The sequence below is a fragment of the Zootoca vivipara genome, chromosome 2 (assembly GCF_963506605.1).
Source record: "Zootoca vivipara chromosome 2, rZooViv1.1, whole genome shotgun sequence".
Classification (NCBI taxonomy): Eukaryota; Metazoa; Chordata; class Lepidosauria; order Squamata; family Lacertidae; genus Zootoca; species Zootoca vivipara.
In genome coordinates, this window is record NC_083277.1 from 99,644,301 (window position 1) to 99,663,940 (window position 19,640).

The 19,640-nt window shown below is 46.4% G+C and overlaps 1 protein-coding gene across 4 annotated transcripts in view; it reads left to right on the forward strand.

Annotated features, from left to right (window-relative positions):
* Positions 1-19,640, forward strand: part of SDK2 (sidekick cell adhesion molecule 2) — a 334,547-nt gene that overhangs the window by 308,952 nt on the left and 5,955 nt on the right. For 2 of the 4 annotated variants that reach the window (XM_060271954.1, XM_060271955.1), the window contains exons 36-44: positions 263-378; positions 3,049-3,235; positions 8,988-9,125; positions 10,231-10,392; positions 10,980-11,105; positions 13,725-13,889; positions 14,015-14,155; positions 16,424-16,562; positions 16,706-16,832. In XM_060271954.1, the coding sequence (XP_060127937.1) occupies positions 263-378; positions 3,049-3,235; positions 8,988-9,125; positions 10,231-10,392; positions 10,980-11,105; positions 13,725-13,889; positions 14,015-14,155; positions 16,424-16,562; positions 16,706-16,832 (1,301 nt within the window). Of the gene's footprint in view, positions 1-262; positions 379-3,048; positions 3,236-8,987; positions 9,126-10,230; positions 10,393-10,979; positions 11,106-13,724; positions 13,890-14,014; positions 14,156-15,952; positions 16,025-16,423; positions 16,563-16,684; positions 16,833-19,640 lie in introns of all 4 variants that reach the window. The other 2 variants (XM_060271952.1, XM_060271953.1) reach the window with 2 other exon arrangements.

A 19,640-nucleotide genomic window follows, 5' to 3' on the forward strand; every position in this document is an offset into this window, starting at 1 on the left:
CTCACACCCATTAGCTACCAATCCCACACAACAAGCCAGCAGATCCATTCCTTAATCAATACAGAGGCAGCTGCCAGAAAGAGGTCATTAGGTCTCGATCCCAAAAGCAGACAGGTCTGTGGCCAAGCCCGGAAGCTCACCTTGGGTAAACAAACATCCGTTCCAAAGCAAAAACAGTTCCTTGCTTCTCCATGGACTTGTCAGAGTATCAGTTAACTCAGGCACCTGCCTTCTCGCTGACATCTGCTTCTGCTCTCTTCAGTCCCTGCAGCTGCACCACAGAATGTGGCCATCCAAAGTGCCACAGCCACCCAGCTCGACATCACATGGGAGCCACCACCCCCCGAGACACAGAACGGAGACATCCAAGGCTACAAGGTACCAGGCCATAGGAGGGAGGGATCTGGGCTACAGGCGAAGAAGGCTGGTGCACTTCTCACCCTGGAGGACATTTGTGGATAGGGGTCGAAACCTTTTGCGCTGCAGAGATTGTAAAGGGAGTTGCCGTTGCTGCTGCTGCTGCTGCTGCTGCTACCACATAAACATATCGCAGTGTCCTCTTCCATATTCCTCTACAGCCTAATGTGTTAGAAACGCTCACAGTAATGGGGTTTTTTGTGCCAGTGCATGTCAGGCTAGATTGGGGGTAGCACATGTGATTCCCTTCTGATGTTGTAGGACTCCCACTCACATCAGCCCCAGCCAGCATCAATAGTAGTCAGGGATGATGGGATGGTCCACGTCGTCAGGAGGGTACCACCTTGGCCTACGAGTGCCTTGCAGCAGTTAAAAGTCTTCTTTTAAGCCATCAGATATTCTGGCTGGATCCATTCATAGGGTGGGACTGTGACTGCAGCAGCCCTACATCTATTGGAAATGAAAGAAGCAAGAATTTTTCTCTTTTTTTCGGGGGGTGGTGGTGGTAGAAAATGTGTTTCTACATTTCCCCTGCAAGTGATGCTGTTGAGCTTCAAATAAAACACTGGAGTTTCACATGCTGCGCCTTGTCAGGATTGCTTTTGTCCCTAGGGAACTAAGGGATGCTCTGCACCTTACGTTTTTATGGGTACGTTCGAAATGCACATTTTAAAACTGTAAATTGTGCCTGTGTCAGGTGCAAATTTACAACAGGTGCATTCCTCCAGGAGACTGAGATTGGCCCCCTACAATATATGCTTGAGGTGGCAAATGTTTGCCACCATGTGGCATGCGAAATTACCTTAGTTCTGGGCTGTTCATGTGATTTGTTCACCCAGCATAGACTTTTTTTTCTTTCTTTTTTTTGCAAAGTGCTTAAAAGCCTGTCCCCTGCATTGTGGCAGATGACAGAGCATCCAGCCACCATATTGTGGAACTGGAACGAGCCTCTTGTCAATCCCTGCGCAGCCATTCTTCACCCTGCCTTCATGCATCCCATCCGTGATCTAGTGGGGCACTTTACAAGCCAGTAGAACTGCGGTTTTGGAAAGCTGCTTCCTTGTTTCCTAAGAGACCTCCATGGGTGCCGGGAAGCGTTGCCATGGAGCCTACTTGCTGCCGTCTCTCCGGCGCCTTGACTTCATGGCTTGGTGGGATGATCCGGCTTCTCTGTGGAAGTCTGGATATCACCCAAGAGTGACCTCAGAGGTGCACTGTTAACAGTACCCCATTCTTAATCCATCCCCATGAGCCAAGGCTGCAAAATGGATTGCCTGTGCTGTCTTGCCTAGTTCAGGGGCCAACATCTCCTAATTGTTATGTGCCCATTTAACAGAAGAAGCTCGCCTTCCCCATTGAGAATCCTCAGGGGGAAATCTTTTGAGGTGCTTAATTCATTTCATAGCCTTTGGAAACGTGTTTTCACAGGCCAGCTTAAAAGTTTTTGGGAACATAGTAATGGCATGAGCTAGGTATAATAAAATTGATCTCTGTGTGTAACAGGGAGATTTATGTCCTGTGCTTTGAATAAATGAACGAAACTTTTTGCACACACATTTATTGGGCATTAGGACTTGTATCCTGGAAAAAAAAGTTATTTATATATGTCATTCCGGAGCCCAAAAGGGGCTATTGGACGTGGAGCTTTAAATTGTGGACCCTGCCTGCAAAGAGCGGAGAAAAGGTAAAGTGTGGATAAGCCCTGAGTTGGAAAGAACCCAGTGTTTTTGGCTTTAGCGGTATCTGAACTTACGGCAAAGGACTGGGGTAGCAGAGAGCAACAAAGGACAGAGAGATGTTAAAATAATGGACGGTGGCCAGAGAGCCAAGAGTAAAAAAATATTTTAGCATTGTACCTGGGCATCTGCTGTTCCCCAGGATAGTAGGGCACAGTCATAGTTAGCAGGCCCATCATGCCGGTGGACTCCCTCTCTCCACCTGCCCCTTCCTCTATCTCTGGATTTCCTTTTTAAATCTCCCTCCCTCTGCAGCCCTACTCGCTGTGGCAAACTTGCTATATAGCCTCCATCATCCGGTTCTCACCAGGTGACCATCCCTTAGCCATGCCGGCTGGGGCTGATGGGAGCTGGAATGCAGCCACACCTGAAAGGCCACAGGTTGCCTTTCCTCTGTTCTAGATCATGGGTAGGCAAACTAAGGCCCGGGGGCCGGATCCTGCCCAATTGCCTTCTAAATCTGGCTCACGGACAGTCCGGGAATCAGCGTGTTTTTACATGAGTAGAATGTGTCCTTTTTATTTAAAATGCATCTCTGGGTTATTATATAGTCTGGCCCCCCACAAGGTCTGAAGGACAGTGGACCGGCCCACTGCTGAAAAAGTTTGGTGACCCCTGTTCTAGATGGTTGAGCTACTGCGTGATTTGTATGACTTGAGGAAATTATTAGCAGGACAAGACTATGCTGATAAAGTTCTGTAGCGATTCCAAGGAACGAACAATATTAAATACTTACAGTAATTCATTTCATAGCCTTCAACACTCCACATTTCGGGAGGGGAAGAACAGCATTGTTGGAAACGCATTGGTGGCCACAAAGAGAAAAACGGGTGCTCCTCTTCTCTCCCCCCCCCCCCCATTTTTCTCACTGCACCCCACTTCCTCTTCCCTACAGATCTATTTCTGGGAGGCCCAGCGGCAGAACGAAACAGAACGGGTGAAAACGCTCTTCCTGCCGGAGAACGGCGTCAAACTCAAGAATCTGACCGGCTACACCGCCTACCTTGTCACCATCCTGGCCTTCAACGCTGCAGGCGATGGGCCCCGCAGCGCCCCTATCAAGGGCAGGACGCAGCAAGCAGGTGGGATAGGATGGCGTAGAGGAAGCGGAGACTTGGCTGCGAATAGCAGTTTGCAGGTCCTGTGCTGATGTGCAGAGTTGGGCCGGGGATGGCAAAGCATGAGCACGACCACGATGGAAAGTGTTCATTCTCATTCAGTCTCACAGATGAGGTTGTGTAGCCAAAACACTTCTCTCTGTATAAGCAGCAAATCTTTTTTGGTCCAGCTATATTGATAGGTCATCCTCTTAACTGCAGCCTTAAGCCATGGGTAGGCAAACTAAGCCCCAGGGGCCGGATCCGGCCCAATCGCCTTCTCAATCAGGTCCACGGACAGTCCAGGAATCAGCGTGTTTTTACATGAGTAAAATGTGTCCTTTTATTTAAAATGCATCTCTGGGTTATTTGTGGGGCATAGGAATTTGTTCATTTCCCCCAATATATATATATATATAGTCCGGCCACCACAAGGTCTGAGGGACAGTGGACCAGCCCCCTGCTGAAAAAGTTTGCTGACCCCTGTCTTAAGGTCTCATCCACATTCTCTTTTTCCTCTTATTTTATCATTTTTATTAAGGTTTATAGAGAAAAATGCAAAGCTTAACACCTACCCCCCCCCCCCCGCCCCTGCTTTTTCTTAACCAAACCAAGACTTTTATTTAGATACAATTAAAAAACAAAAGGAGGAGGGGGGATAGAGAAAGGGGAAAAAAGAATAGAAAAGATGTTAAAAGAGATAGCTAGAAAAATAAGATTCAGAGAGTGAAGAACTTCCGATTCTTCATCTGTCCACTATATAAAACATTCACTTCGTCCAGTCCTCTTAATTTTGGATGAGCAGCCCACAGCATCCCAGCATGTCTCTGCCGCCACCAGCTGAATCATTGGCTTGCAGGTCCTGAGCCCCCAACTCCCCTGTGCTTCAACCCCAAGTTCTCCTGAATGTTCAAGCCCCTCTCTGACTAGGAGCTTGACTCTTGAGCTGGAACGTTGCTGCTCTGTGTACATTGCTGTGCCACCAGGCTGAGATTCAGCAGAACCGTCGAACTGTTGACCTTGGGCTGCATTTGATGCCCAACAAAAGGCACATGTGTCTCTGTAGCCTGAACCCCTGTGCTCCACCCTCAACAGGCACCTGCTTTGTTCCTTTGCGTCACCTGTGCCCCTCCTCTTCCTTCCAGCTATGAGCTTCAAAACATCCTCAGGTTACATGTTTGGAGATCAAAGCCCACAAGAAAGGAAACAAGGAGAGGCTTATGGGCCATATCCACCTCCAACAGCTTTAGCTGGTGAAACCTTCTTTAAGCCAAGGGCACTGCTGAGTGAGGATCTGGGCTTGTATCTGTATTTCCTGCTATGCAGAGAGGAAGTTGGGGCTGTCTCGGACTGTGCTTCGCTGGCTTCCCATTCCTTGGATCTTTGGGGTTGTTGTTGGCACAGCATAAAGGAGCATGAAAAGAATCGCAGCGATGACTTTGGCCAGAGCAGTTTAGGGCAGCTTCTCCCATTTCCCCTCTTTGCAGGCCCCCTGCTCTGCTCTAAAAATGACTGCGCCAAAGGTTCAAGTCGCTGACTTTGAATGGACTCGGCTAAAATACAAAACAAAACAAAACAAAACCTGTATTCTGCCTAATGCCCTGAGACAATGGTCTCTCTGTTAGAAGTTCCCAGTGGCTTTGGTGAGAAAAGAGGTTTGAGATACTGTGCACCTGCAAACAGTTTTTATTCCAGGAGATGCTATTTTAGGAGTTTCTGGTTTTAGGAATCCTAATTTGTTGCCAGTGCTTTACAGAATATGAGAGATAGCAAGTAAATACAGCTAGATTTAGCTTTTCATTAAAAGGGGGGGGGGAGAGATCTTCACTTTGAGAATGCTTTTGGGTTGGATGTTTGTGGTTTATTTTTACTAGCTTTTAATCATTTAATTGCTATAAGTTTATTCAAACTGCCCATCTCCTTGGAGCCCCCTCTCCCTTAAAGGCAGTATAAACATATTTAAAATGAATAAAAATAAGGGCCAGACTAGATGAACTGCTATTTGCTCCAGAAAGGGAAATATACAGTTATCTTAGAGTAGCTTTGCCCAACCAGGGGCCCTCCAGGGCTTCATCTAGACACATCAAAGAAGCGTTTCAGTTGTAAACTTTGTTGTTGTTTAGTCGTGTCCGACTCTTCGTGACCCCATGGACCATAGCACGCCAGGCATTCCTGTCTTCCACTGCCTCCCGCAGTTTGGTCAAACTCATGTTTGTAGCTTCGAGAACACTGTCCAACCATCTCGTCCTCTGTCGTCCCCTTCTCCTAGTGCCCTCCATCTTTCCCAACATCAAGGTCTTTTCCAAGGATTCTTCTCTTCTCATGAGGTGGCCAAAGTATTGGAGCCTCAGCTTCACGATCTGTCCTTCCAGTGAGCACTCAGGGCTGATTTCCTTAAGAATGGATAGGTTTGATCTTCTTGCAGTCCATGGGACTCTCAAGAGTCTCCTCCAGCACCATAATTCAAAAGCATCAATTCTTCGGCGATGTAAACTTTACTGTATGAGAAATCAGGTTGGCAAAAACTGAACTCCACAGCGCCATCTGGTGTCACAGTGTTATAATGCATATACAATGCATCTAAAGTGCTTTTTCTTTGCCAATGTAGCTGAGTCCCAGAAGTTGTTGGATTGCAACTTCCCTTTTCCCAAACCATTGACTATGCTACCGCTGGGGCTGATGTGAATTAAAGCCTAAAACTTCTGCTGGGTAAAAGATTGAGGAAGACTGCTTTACAGGTCTATGTAGATTTCCCCCCCCCAGGGATAAATAACAGCTTGGTGTGTGTGATTTGTATTGGGGAGGAAATGTCATGAGAGAAAGGTTTAAACACACCTTTCACCATTGAAAAATACAACCCCTATCTACTTCCCACCTGTGACTTAAGAAAAAGAAGAAGTTAGGATATACAGTCGGGAATCATTTTGTTTGGGTCTAATAATATATTTGAGAAGATATGGAGGATACAGGCCAGGATGGCTGTTTTGCTAAAAGACCTAGTTGGTCCCAGTAACAACGGGATTCTGGACAAGAAGATTCCTTTACCATCCCTAGGTCCAGCCACGCTTCCAATGAAAACTGTGGCTTGGCTTACTTGCTTAAGTCACCTGGATCATTTGACCACTTTATTTCTATCACGGTTTTTATAAAACTCCTCCTCCTCCTCCTCCTCCTTGACAAGGTTGTTATCACTTCCAGCTAAAATACAGAAGACTGAAAATGAAGGGCAGTTGCTTGTTCAGTACAAAGGAGTGAATTCTGTTAAACAATCTAGGGAATCTCGCGAGCATAATATGTAATAGCATTCCCTTTTAAAAATAATTTGATTTTCTTAGGATCTGACTCATGAGCTACTCTCTAAACTAGCATTATGAGATGTTTTCTTGTTTGTTTGTTTGTTTATTTCATTCATCCTTTCACACTGCCAAAGCAGTGTTTCCCAAAATAATCCAGACTTGTGAAATGCCTTGGTTGTCAAGGAAACCAGCAGCAGAGCATGGGGTCCGGAAACAATAGCCCTAGCCCAATTCCACCTGCATAGATTTGTTATCTTTATCTCTTTCTCCAAACCTTTATTAGGCATTACAGATATAGACCATCTTAAAACATCCATATGCCCCCCCCAATCAAAATATATACAAAGAAACAGGCATCTAAGATGTATAGCAACATAAATTTTCATTGGGAGTGTCTTCCCCCCAATATTGTGTCATGTTGTGGAAGAAGCTTTATTATCAAACAATAGACATGCTATAGACATGCTACATTTTCAGAGCCAGCTTGTGGGAATTGTTCGTCCCTGGACAGATTAAAACCATGAGCACAGTTTCAAAAGTAGTTAACGACTTCCTAGAAAATTAGAAATCTGAGGAGATCAGCTTTCTTCCTGGGATTTCTTGGTTTTCTGCCTGCTTCGCTTCCTTCTGTGACTTACGGCTATGGAAAACTCTTACTATATTTAATAGGCTTGCTGTGGGAGTTTTGTGGAGTCTCACTGCCACTAGAGCTGGCCTTGAAGGCAGCCGCCTGCTGCTTTGTAAGGCAATGCACATGCAATTTCTACACATGTAGGCTTCCCCTTCTCGGATGTCCTCTCCCAACCTGTGGTGGTGAGGTGAACGCTGTGATTTCAGGAGAGGGTCCAGCAAGGTGGCGCCAGGATCCCTTTAGTTTTGTGAAACTTTGGCCTAGTTAAACATTATTTCAGCACTTTCCTTTGCCCACCTTTGGTTTCCCAATCCACAGTCTCCGCAGCTCCCTTAATCACATCGTCCATTCTCCCCCCTCCTACATTCCATACTTTGCCACCTTAAACCTAAATCTTAACTTTTCTATGGGGTGGCCTGTCCGTAGGTTGCATGAACCTGAAAGAGAGATTCTGCCCTGATGAGGTTGCCTTTTAAAACTATGAGGTATCCAGAGGTTGAGCTGCTTTTCCTCTCTAGGATTCACATAGGGGAGGCGGCATGTGGCTGGGAGTCTCAAATGGGGAGAGTGCTCTCATGCTCAGGAACTGCTTGCAGCCTTTCCATAAGCACCTGATTCGGCATTGTGAGAGCAGGATACAGTGGTACCTCGGTTTAAGTACACAATTGGTTCCGGAAGTCTGTATTTAACCTGAAGCGAAATTTCCCATTGAAAGTAATGGGAAGTGGATTAATCCATTCCAGATGGTCCGCGGAGTACTTAAACTGAAGCGTACTTAACCTGAAGCGAACTTTGCCATTGAAAGTAATGGAAAGTGGATTAATCCGTTCCAGACAGGTCCGCAGAGTACTTAAACTGAAAGTCCTCAAACCGAAGCGTACTTAAACCGAGGTATGACTGTACTGCACTATAGATGGGCCTTTGGTCTGATTCATCAAGAGTCTTCTTGTGTTCTTGAGGGATAGTTGGGTATACAGTACTTTTTAATCTGTTCTATAAACAATGGGTATGCAAAGTGTTTTGCAATCATTGGCATCATTGCTAAATTCTAGTGTGCAAAGTTCTTCCCAGTCCTTCCTGCAACTGTTTTCACAATAGTTACACACACACACACACACACACACACACACACACACAAGCAATTCTAACTTCTGCTATTGAAGCCCGGCTGGAGGAAGTTAAAATCAGCTAGTGGATGGTATTTGCAAGGGAGAATCAGAGGGTAGGAAAGGCTTAAGCACCCGAGGCATGAGAGTATAGGGTGGTATACAATTTATTATTATTATTATTATTATTATTATTATTATTATTATTATTATTTGCTGGTTCTCCCTAGTAAATGTCGCATCCCCGGCCCATGTATTGCCATTGTGAGGGAAACACAATGTTGGGCTCTTCATGTTTTCCCTTTGTTTCACATCTGTTTTGGCCCATGTATATTCCCATTTGACAGATGTGATGAAGAGCCACCGTCACTGGCCCATGACCCTCCAGTGAATTCTTGGTTGAGTGGGGGTTATAGTCTCCTCTTCTGGGTTTTTAAGTACTTAACCCATGTTGCCCCCTTCCCCTGCTGCTCTTAGACCAGATATCTCTGCTTCCCGTCCTGCCATTGTTCTGTATTGTTTTCCGTCACTGGCTGTGCAAAAGGTCGCCGGTATTCAAGGACTGATATATTTCAAGGGATTGCCTTTCCTTTTGGAGATTAGTGGTGGGTAGCTAGACCACTTCCATTCACGAGGCCATGTTGTTGACAGGAAAGCCTAACATCACCCATAACATCTAACGCCTTCCTTTTCTTTCCTCGCAGCCCCCAGCTCACCAGGCTCCATCAAATTTAGTGAGCTCACCACCACCTCTGTGAACGTCTCCTGGGAGCCACCAATTTTCCCTAATGGAATCCTGGAGGGCTACCGACTCATCTATGAACCTTGCATGCCTGTGGATGGTGAGGGGCTTTAAGACAGGGTCCAGTGTGTGTGTGTGTGTGTGTGTGTGTGTGTGTGTGTGTGTGTGTGTGTGAAGGTTTATGAACGTGCATGAATTAGTGACTCAGTTGTGTGTTTGAAGTAGTGAATCAATTTAAACAAGTCTGTCTCATGTTTCAAATCACGACCATTAGAACTTAATTTCCAAAAACTAACTATAACCCCAGACCCTTTTTATCTTCAGATTCTGTTTCCTAATCTGAGAGGTTTAGGTCAGCTGTGCATACCAGTAGTAATGGAAAGCCATTCTGCACATACTCGAATGCCTTTTTTTAATTCTCAGATTGCCAGCGCTAAAAAACAGTTTCCGGAAGGTGTGTTTATCGAACACTGTGTATTCAATATTCCAATGTGAAATTCAGTGATAATATCCAAGCATATGTTCTATCCCCCTCTTGCTTAAAAATGAGCTCTTTCTGGTGTCATCATTTTTCTACTTCTGACCTTTCCTGAAAAAAAGCAATATTTAAAATAATAATAATAATTAGAAAAATAGGTCCCAGGCTCAAATGGCCATACTGTCTTGTACTGCCCCATAAGGTCATATGCCATTCCATATATATAATTTTCTGATCAACAAAAACAAATGAATAACTAGGCCACAAGTTTCAGAAAGAATATCCAACTAATATAAAGGAACATTTGGTTTCACACTCCCACATACTACTAATGTCAGAACATAATCACAGTTATTGCTGAAACATTATTAACTGACCAAATAAATCCTTCCACATCCATCCATGCATGCATCTGAAGTGCCTCTAATCTAAGGATCTAGCATTAATAAATGCAATGAAACCATTGCATGATATTATGTGCCATTCCTCATCCTGTAAAAACAGCAAGCAACATAGACCCATATAAAATACCCAACATATTAAGGTATTTATCTGTGTTGGAAGGAATAAGCAATAATGTAAGCTGTAAGAAACAAGGAACTAAGCCTAAGAGAGTTTGGATTTGATAAATAGCAGCAACTTAGCAGCAGGGAAAGTTCTCTGGCTGCAAGTGGCCATTGATGGGGTTGAGTGCCTAATCCCTAAATTCTGCCTCTCTGCCCTGCAGGTGTGAGCAAGATTGTAACAGTGGATGTGAAGGGAAACAGTCCGCTATGGTTGAAAGTCAAAGATCTAGCAGAAGGAGTCACTTACCGGTTCCGAATCCGAGCCAAGACCTTTACCTACGGACCGGAAGTAGAAGCCAACATCACCACTGGGCCAGGAGAAGGTAAACTAAGAGCCGCGGGGGGCGGGGGGCAGGGAAAACCTTCTTTATCTGCCACTTAATATACTTATACTTAGATCTTGCAAAGTACAGTCATACCTCGGTTTAAGTACGCTTCGGTTTGAGTACTTTCAGTTTAAGTACTCTGCGGACCCATCTGGAACGGATTAATCCACTTTCCATTACTTTCAATGGGAAAGTTCGCTTCAGGTTAAGTACGCTTCAGGTTAAGTACAGACTTCCGGAACCAATTGTGTTTGTAAACCGAGGTACCACTGTATTGTGAATTGAACTCTTGAGTTTCTCTAGGGAGCAACTGTCCTGGTTGATTGGTGATATACTAATGTTGTACCCCCCAAAAAAAGTGATGTACTATTTAAAACCACATGGAATCAACAAAATGGACCTCTGTTGAAAGCACCTACAAACTCACCCTTTGGGGACTGGACATTGTTAGATGTGATTAGCAGTTTTTCTTGCCTAGGGGTTGTATTTAGCCGGGGGGAAAGGAAAGAAATTATTCCTTGGTTACTTGCTCCATAGCCTCACAGCAGAATTTCTGTACTGAAAATGGCTTTCTTGGTTCTCAGGTGCTCCAGGTCCTCCAGGTGAGCCTTTCATCTCCAGGTACGGCTCAGCTATCACAATCCACTGGTCAAGTGGTGACCCTGGGAAAGGTCCTATCACCAGATACGTGATTGAGGCGCGACCTTCAGGTACCAGCTCTACACTCAGTCCACATCCCCCTTGGCTGACTCAGCCATTAGAAGTCCTAAAGTTGGAATGTGGGAGGGAAAAAAGAGCAGTTCCTGATATGGCTGCCTCTGTCCAGTGGGCCTTTCGAGATCATGATCCCAAAAGACAAGGCTTCGTTTCCAAACCAAGATGTGCCCAAAGCATCAGCCTGCCCGGAAGTCAGCACTTCTGTTATATATGTTCTCTCTCCTAATCCCAGATAACCAGGAGGTTGTGCTTACCCATTGGTAACTGCGCTCTGCAAATGTTCAGAGGCATCGGGTGGCGTCCAACTAAGTCTTATTGACTCATTGAAACTAATTACCGTGACTAGGTTAGGTCCATTGATTTCACTGGGTCTTCTCTGAGTAAGCCTTAGTTGAATGCCTTTTCTCTTTATTATTCCGGGCATATATTGTAGGCTGATCCAGTTGGAAAGGGAAGGGAGGTGCTGTGGTGCAGAGGGGAAAGGGTTGCATTGAGGGACTGCGAGAGTAAGAACCGCCTGCCTTCAGAGACCCTAGCTGGTGTTTCCTGCATGAGTACAGCCAAGAAATGCAGGGCACCTGCCTGCCAGTTGATCTAGCATCCATAAGACATTCACCTGTCCTGGCCGCATCTGATGGTGCCTGGAATGGATATCACCTAGTGAGGTAGCACTGAAAAGAAGAGCACTGCAGGGTAGGAGCACGAGCCTTTCAGCACGAGCCTTAGTGGCAATTAACAGGCCACACCATCTGCTCTTCCCTGTCCTCTCTCCCTTTTACTCACAACAGCCTCATTAAAAAGCAAGCCAGAGCCATTTCAAAGCACTGGAGTGATTTATCCCCTTGCATCTGCCCTGCTCCTGGGCTGCAGGTCCATCAATCATCCTCTCCATTCCCCAGAGGGAGATGGGAGTAGGCAGAATGTTTCACGAGCCACAAGCTTTCTCTTGGGGATGGAGACTCTCCCCCTCAAGTCAATCCCTAAAGGAGCTTACACGTTAGAAGCAAGCAATCTGCCTGCATTGAGCAAAGCAGGTTGTAATCTGCCACCACAAACGACCTCTTGGACACACAAGGAAATGGACACATACAGTTGGGAGACCTGACTCTCCTGAGGTTTGCACATTGGGATGAGAGAGCTTGGATATCCAGTCCCTTGTAGCTGTTAGGCTACATCCAACGGTGTTAGGACCCAGAGACTTCCTAATTAAGTAATTGCCAAACTGCATGCTGAGTACAGTTCTGCTAATGCGGTACAAAAGAGCTGTTAAATGTGCCATGAGAAATAAATGTTCTGTGAACCCAAAGTACCCACCTGACCTAGTCTCCTCCAAGTCACCCTCTGCCTTTAGGAAAGACCATTCTGCACCATCTCTGCAGCGAGTGTTAACAGTGTCAATCAAGCTACTCCTGGTTCAGACAGTGCAGGAGCAGAATCTCCTGCCTTGAGCAGGGAGGCAGTGACTCACAATGGCATTTCCGGGGCGGGTCAGGTTGAGAATGTCTGTAGTGATTCAGATCACCCAAGGAGCCCAGAGTCGTGTGAAACAAGTAAGGACATTTTATTTGGCCACAGTGTGCACAGAAAAACCTCATCACCCCTCTGTTAGCCTTCCTGTGGGCTAACAGGAGAGTCATGGGGCACGTAGAGATTGCTCTGTCTTCACCTGTCCTTTGCCAGCTTGGATGCCGGCGATTTTGATGCTGAGAGGGGACTGCCTATCTCTGCCGAATTACCACGATGTGCCACAAATGCAAAGTATTTTGTGACACACACACACACCCCTAAGTTAAAGGTTCCAAAAATGTTTTAGCTCATTCAATTGATGTTAATGCTGTTATGAACAAGGCTGGTCTTTAGACTACACTGGCTTCAGGTCTACCCAAGAGTCTTCCACCACAGTGACCTGCTGCTGTCTTGAGCATACTGCTCAGCAATATGTCTTTGCCACTCCTCTCTGGGTCAGAGAGCCTTAGGGATTATAATGTCTCAAGAGTCAATTTAGCCCATCTTCTGGGTTGGCACCATCATCAGATATGTATAACTAATTAAAACCATAACTTCCTGGACAGTTATGTACCCGGCGTACCTTTTAAAGAACAAGGACATTTTCAGAACCCCTTGTTCCATCAGTCAGCTTCTCTTCAGGGCTGGAATTTCTTTTGCGTTACTTAATAACCTTATACATGCAGTCAAACGTCTGCAAATCCATTTTGTATGATCAGCTTGAACTTCATTTGACCAATACATTTATTCAAATGTATTAAAAAATTAAGGATCACTGACATGTACATCATGCTAATATTGCGAATAATTATGTGAACTTTGCAAATATCTGAAAATAGGTTGTATCAATTATTGTCATTTTTAGGGGGAGGAAACAAGGGTTTTCTGTATATGGGTCCCATCATTCACTTCCCAGGGCGGTGGATATGAATTATTTCCCCATCTTCTCTCTCTCTCTCTCTCTCTCTCTCTCTCTCTCTCTCTCTCTCTCTCTCTCTCTCTGTGTGTGTGTGTGTGTGTTTGCAATGAATTTATAGGTGCATAGACACACACATGCATTTTCTGTTGCAAATTCACTTGTTTTTTCCTCTCTCTCTCTCTTCTAGATGAGGGGCTCTGGGACATTCTCATCAAGGACATTCCCAAGGAAGTGACCTCATACACCTTCAGCATGGACATATTGAAGCAAGGTGTCAGCTATGACTTCCGGGTCATTGCTGTCAATGACTATGGCTATGGGACACCCAGCTCTCCCTCCCCATCGGTTTCAGGTAACAGAGGTGAAGGTGAAAGTCTTAACACTCCCTCAGCTCAGGGTCACTAAGGAAACAATGTGCGTGGGTGGGTTTTCAGGGAAAGGGTGTTTGATTGCTCCGTGCTGCTTGCTGTCTTGCAGCCCAGAAAGCCAATCCTTTCTATGAGGAGTGGTGGTTCCTGGTGGTCATTGCTCTGGTGGGACTCATCTTCATCCTCCTGCTGGTCTTTGTCCTCATCATCCGAGGGCAGAGCAAGAAGTATGCCAAGAAGTCAGACTCAGGTGGGTACTAACAACATCGTATTGAGGCATCCTTTCCCCCTAATTAAGGCTTCTTCCTTTGAGAGTATTGAATACAAACACGGTGGAGAGGTTTCAATAGCGGCTTTGAAGCTGTATCCCATGTAGAGCACAGTAGTGAGTAGGTAGCAGGAAGTGGCACTGTACTTTCCACTGGTCCAACACCCTTAGATTTGCTCCTTGTTGGCTTCTTAGCTCCAACCAGGAGATGATACACCTGCCTGCAGCATCCTAGCTACAAACCTCTTCCCCAAGCCAATGGCCCACCCATGAGAATTTCCACCCACCTCTTCTTGGATGTTATATTCTTTTGTTCTCCTTCCACGCCCTGGTCACTATCCCAGCTGGCATGACCAAACGCCCAGGGATTATGAGAACTAGAGTCCAACAACATCCGGAGGGCATCACATCAACTACCCCAATCTGAGCTAAGACTCCTGAATTCCAATTACCCAGTTAAAATTGAACCAGCTCCCTCAGTTATTTGAGTAGGGGTGGGGGAATCTTAAATGCAAAATCTAGCTTTAACTGTTCTTCAGCTGTCTGGGACTTACCCTAAGAATCCCCCTCTCTAGTGCCTGAATGTGGTATATTGGGGGGTGGGGTGGGGGGTGGAGTCAATGACCTTGTTGACGCCACTCCAAGCTGACACTTAAAATAAATGACTTCATGTCCCAGCCACCGCCAGAGGCAACTGCAGAGGTCACCGGGGCAAGGGAACGCAACGGTGTTTGCTTTACTCTAATTGTGAGGAAAATCTGAGCTTTCCTCTGAAATCAGCGAAATAGATTGGAGAAGTGGAGTTTGTGTGGGATGGCATCTTTTGGAACAATGGCTTGCAATGATTGTTTGCAAGTCACTTCCCTTGTATGGATGCACACAGCTGCAGGGAAGGAAGCTTCTGCATCATCACACATATAGCAGTTTCCAAACACATGGCAAAAACCATTTTCTTGCAATATGGTGCTCACAAAGGGTCCCCCGCTCCCCACCATAACCTTGTAGAACTATGTAGAAAGACTGATGTTTTGCATTGGCCCTTAATCTACAGCCTTAGAGATATACGAAGTCATTTTTTAACACACTGGGCCATGTGTCCAAAATATCATCTACTCTTGACTAGCAGGGGCTCTCTGAGGTCTCAGGCTGGAGCATTTCAGCCCTTGTTGTCAGGAGCTGCCAGGAATTGAACCTGGGACCTTATGCATGCGAAGCATAAGCTTTTCCACTGAGCTATGATCTCTCCCCAGCTATGGTCCCACCCCAGAGGCCTTCAGAGAGGACTAGGAGGGTGTGTGGCAAAGGCATAAAATGACTTTTGCTTGGGTGGGAAGAATGCATTTATTTCTTTATTTCAACCCTGCTCTTCAGCTGAAAAAGGCTGTCACATCAGCTTACAGTAAGATGCTCCCTGCACTCAAGCTCAGGAAAGGAAAGGCGATTGAGGAGGGAGGAGGGGTAAAACAAACACAGGCACAAGTTCTTGGCTACAAAGTTCTTATATGTGTTCATTCTGTAGCAAGCTCTTGCTAGAGACTCCTTCTCTGGCTGATGGATGGAGCCATGGATTCCTGTTTCCATGATGTTCTTCCAGGGAGGCAGGGAGGGGAGCCTCCCAGGAGCCCATGGTCTCCTGGCCAATGGCGCAGGCAAGAGGGGGCTTCCCCTCTGCTCTGCAGCCTCTCCGCAACTAACCTCTCAGAAAGCTCTTCTCAGCACTTGAAACCAAGAGCATATGAACTGCTTCTTCAGTTCAAGCAAATTCTTAACTCACTTTAGCTCCTGTACTGTTCCCACGGAAGATCTCAAAGAGGAAGATAGTCAAGGAACAGTATGTGGATTTTCCCAGAGGTACAGTACAAGATGTGCTTAAAAAGTGTGTGTGTGTGTGTGTGTGTGTGTGTGTGTGTGTACACAATGTGGGAGAGTAAGCTTTGCTCCCCTAAAATTACCCTTACAGGATAATGTATTTCACATAGCTTCAAAAGGCTGTACCCAGCAGTTTATAGAGGTGGAAGCTGGGCACTCCACACCACTTATTCACCCAAAGGATTTTTGTGCCCCCTTTTCGTTTCCACCCCATCATTTTTAAATCCTCGGATGGCACCCCCTAAATAAAGTCAGGAAGCTTGAAACAAGCCATTGAGCTTTGTTCTCTCTGGGGCGAGAATTTGGCCGCTGTCTCTTAGCCACTAAGGAATCCTAAGATGATGACGTCTTCTGTCCCCTTGGCTTCCTCCTCACCCCTAGGGAGCAACTCCAAGTCAAATGCCCTTGGCCACGGTGAGATGGTTAGCCTGGATGAGAGCAGCTTTCCTGCTCTGGAGCTGAACAACCGCCGCCTGTCCGTGAAAAATTCCTTCTGCAGGAAGAACGGAATCTACACAAGGTACCAGAGGCTGTGCCAGTACAGTCGCAGAAAGGCTTTGGTGCGGGGAGAGGGACCGAATTTGGGAAGGGCAATTCTGCTCTCCTGCGCTAAACACTTTCCCTTTCTGAACGGAATCTCAGAGCTTCCATGTCTCTCCCGAGGTCCCCGCCGAGACCCAGCCCTGGCTCCCTGCACTACTCGGATGAGGACGTCACCAAATACAATGACCTCATCCCAGCCGAGAGCAGCAGCCTCACGGAGAAGCCCTCGGAAATCTCTGACTCGCAGGTGAGCCAAACGGAAAGGCTGGCAGTGGAGACATTTCTGGTTGAACTAGATCGAGGAGTACTAAGGTGGTTGTGGAAAAGCATTTCAAAGTGCAAGTAGATAAATAGGTACCGCTTAAGCGGGAAGGTAAACGGCATTTCCGTGTGCTGCTCTGGTTCGCCAGAAGCAGCTTAGTCATACTGGCCACATGACCCAGAAGCTGTACGCTGGCTCCCTCGGCCAGTAAAGCGAGATGAGTGCCGCAACCCCAGAGTCGTTCGCGACTGGACCTAACGGTCAGGGGTCACTTTACGTTTACCTTATCCCAAAGTATCCTACGAAAGTGTAGTTAACCCCCTCAGAGATCTACAGTTCCCAGCCTCCTTAACAAACTATGGCTCCCAGGATTATTTGGGGAAATCGTATGCTTAGAATGCACTTTAAATATATGGTGAATACAGAGCCAGAATTGCTGAGAGAACATGGGCTTTGCAAGAAGTGCGCACAGCACAAGAGATGCTACCATGTGACAAAACGACATTGTCAGGTCGTTTTGTCCACTGGAGGCCTCTGTACAAGATCTTTCACTTCACTGAGCTGTCAGAAATGACAAGATTCTGATTATGCTTGCTGCTAGAAGTACCATGGGTTCCAGGATCAGAAACAGTTTCTCAGAAAAATGGGGGGAAAGAGGCCAGGGGTGGGGGGAGAAACAAGTTATCAGAAAGCTAGGTGGCAGAAGGTGGCAGATATCCATCTAAAATGAAAGAACACAGAAAATTTGCTAGAATTTTCTGTGTTCTTTCTAGGATTTACAATGGACCAACAAAAACCAGCCTTTTCTTTTTCTGGTGCCAATCATCAGAAAAAAACAAGTGGCAAGGATGGTTTTCTTCTCCTTCCTTGTTTTTGCAAACTTGATAGCTATTGGGCTGAGATCCACCAGTTATTTCCCAACCGCAGGGCTCCACCCCAGGCCCTGTACAGATATTAGAGTTTCCCATTTCAAGAGCTGGCAGCTACCGCACTTGTGTGTGTAGTGGTGCTCCCAAATCCAAATTAAAAGCTGCAATTTATTTCTCTATGACAGGGACGGAGGTGGGTGAGAAGGGGGTATGGGGGTCAGGTCCAGAGAGGGCTGTTAAAAGAATTTATGGGCCACAAACACATGCAAGTCAGGCTCCTATCTTGAGATTTAAATGGGGGGGTTGTTGTCCTGTCAGTGGGGTGAAGTAGGAGCACCCTATTTAAAAGGTTTTGCTTGTTTTTAAAAGCCTGCTGTTTCCGCAATCCCCAGGCCCTTACCAATGTGCATTGCTTACCCTCTTCTCTTCAAGTTTGTGGCTGTGAGTACTGGAGGAGTTTTGCAAAGCAGGAAGGAAAACACGTCCCCCTTGACAAATCGCAGAGTGAATTCTCTGAGCAAAGAAACTACCCATGTCCTCCTCAGTCCTGGTCGATCCAACTTACTAGACAGCCAACCTGCCTGAGGCAAATCTGGTGTCTGACCCCTCTACCTCCTTCTGGAGAATAAGGTGGTGATCAGAGGCACCAGCTGGGTGCTAGTAAGGGAGAAGCAGGCAAACATCTGCCCCCCAAAAGTCAGGACTGGGACACATTCAGCTTGCTGCAGCCAGGCCTTTCTTCCCCTTGCCCTGTTGCCAATGGCAACGGGCACTAGGAGTTCTGAGGCTGACAGGAGCTGGCAACCCTGCCAGGCTATAACAAAATGGCTCCTTTGTCCTCTCCTTAGAAACAGAACCTTGGCCAAGTGGCTGGGGCACTTGGTGCAATTAGGCAGGCGGAGGAATTGCTGCCATGGCGATGTGTCCACGCCGCTAAGACAGCTACGTGCAAATTTCTCCAGGGCTGATCATAGGCCCCTGACATAAGAGGGCATGAGGCATGGTTTGTACCCAGCCAGTGCCCAACAGAAGGCTGCAGAACAGCTGGGTGTTCTGTAGCCCTTTCAGCAGCTGCTGCAAACGGATGCTCCTCAGAGCTGTCATGCCAGGCACTAGGATTTCCACAATGCTGCCATGTACCATATGTCCAGCCCAGCAGAGGGTTTCATTAATATCTGAGATTTGTAGCTGTACTCGCAGCTCTTCCAGCAGTCATAACGAAAGATTCAGGGGTGCCTGGAGGAGCAGCTTTAAAATCAGGCTGTTTCCCAAAAAACGAGAGTCGCCTCTTAATCCAGAGTCAATGTGTTGATGTGAATGAAGATCCTGGCATTCTGTGGTATTGCAAATGCCACATGATGTTGGAGTGGGTAGTCAATGAGGGATATCTGGGTTTCCCGGAGCATCCCACTGTATCACGGGTGGCAAACCTTCCAGATGTCGGTACTCTACCTTTCATCAGCCCCAGCTGGCATGTGAATAATGAGATTATGGGAGTTGTAGGCCAGGAAAACCTGGAGTTCACCATCCCTGGCTGATATGCAAGGTGACTGTGAATTGGAATTCACCTATTTTGTCCAAGTGTGATCCTAAAGTTAAGCATATATGAAACTTGTGTTTCCAGAACATGTAAAAGAGTAGGGAGGTGGGGCATCTGAGGCCTAGATGTGCTCAGAGACCTAGTTTCCATCCTATCTGTGTATGCACCTGGCCTCGCTGCTTTATATTGTATCCTTCCTGCCTCTGAAACAATGACCCATCATACTTCTCCTGCCGCCCCGCCCCCCCACTTTGGAGATGCACAACACACAGCTTTCGTTTCCCTCACTTGGGCCTAGTGGAGCTCCCTTCTTTCTCTCAGCAACTTCCTCCACCTCGTGGGTCCCCCCTTCCTCCAGCATCATCCCTTGAACCGGTGGAATGA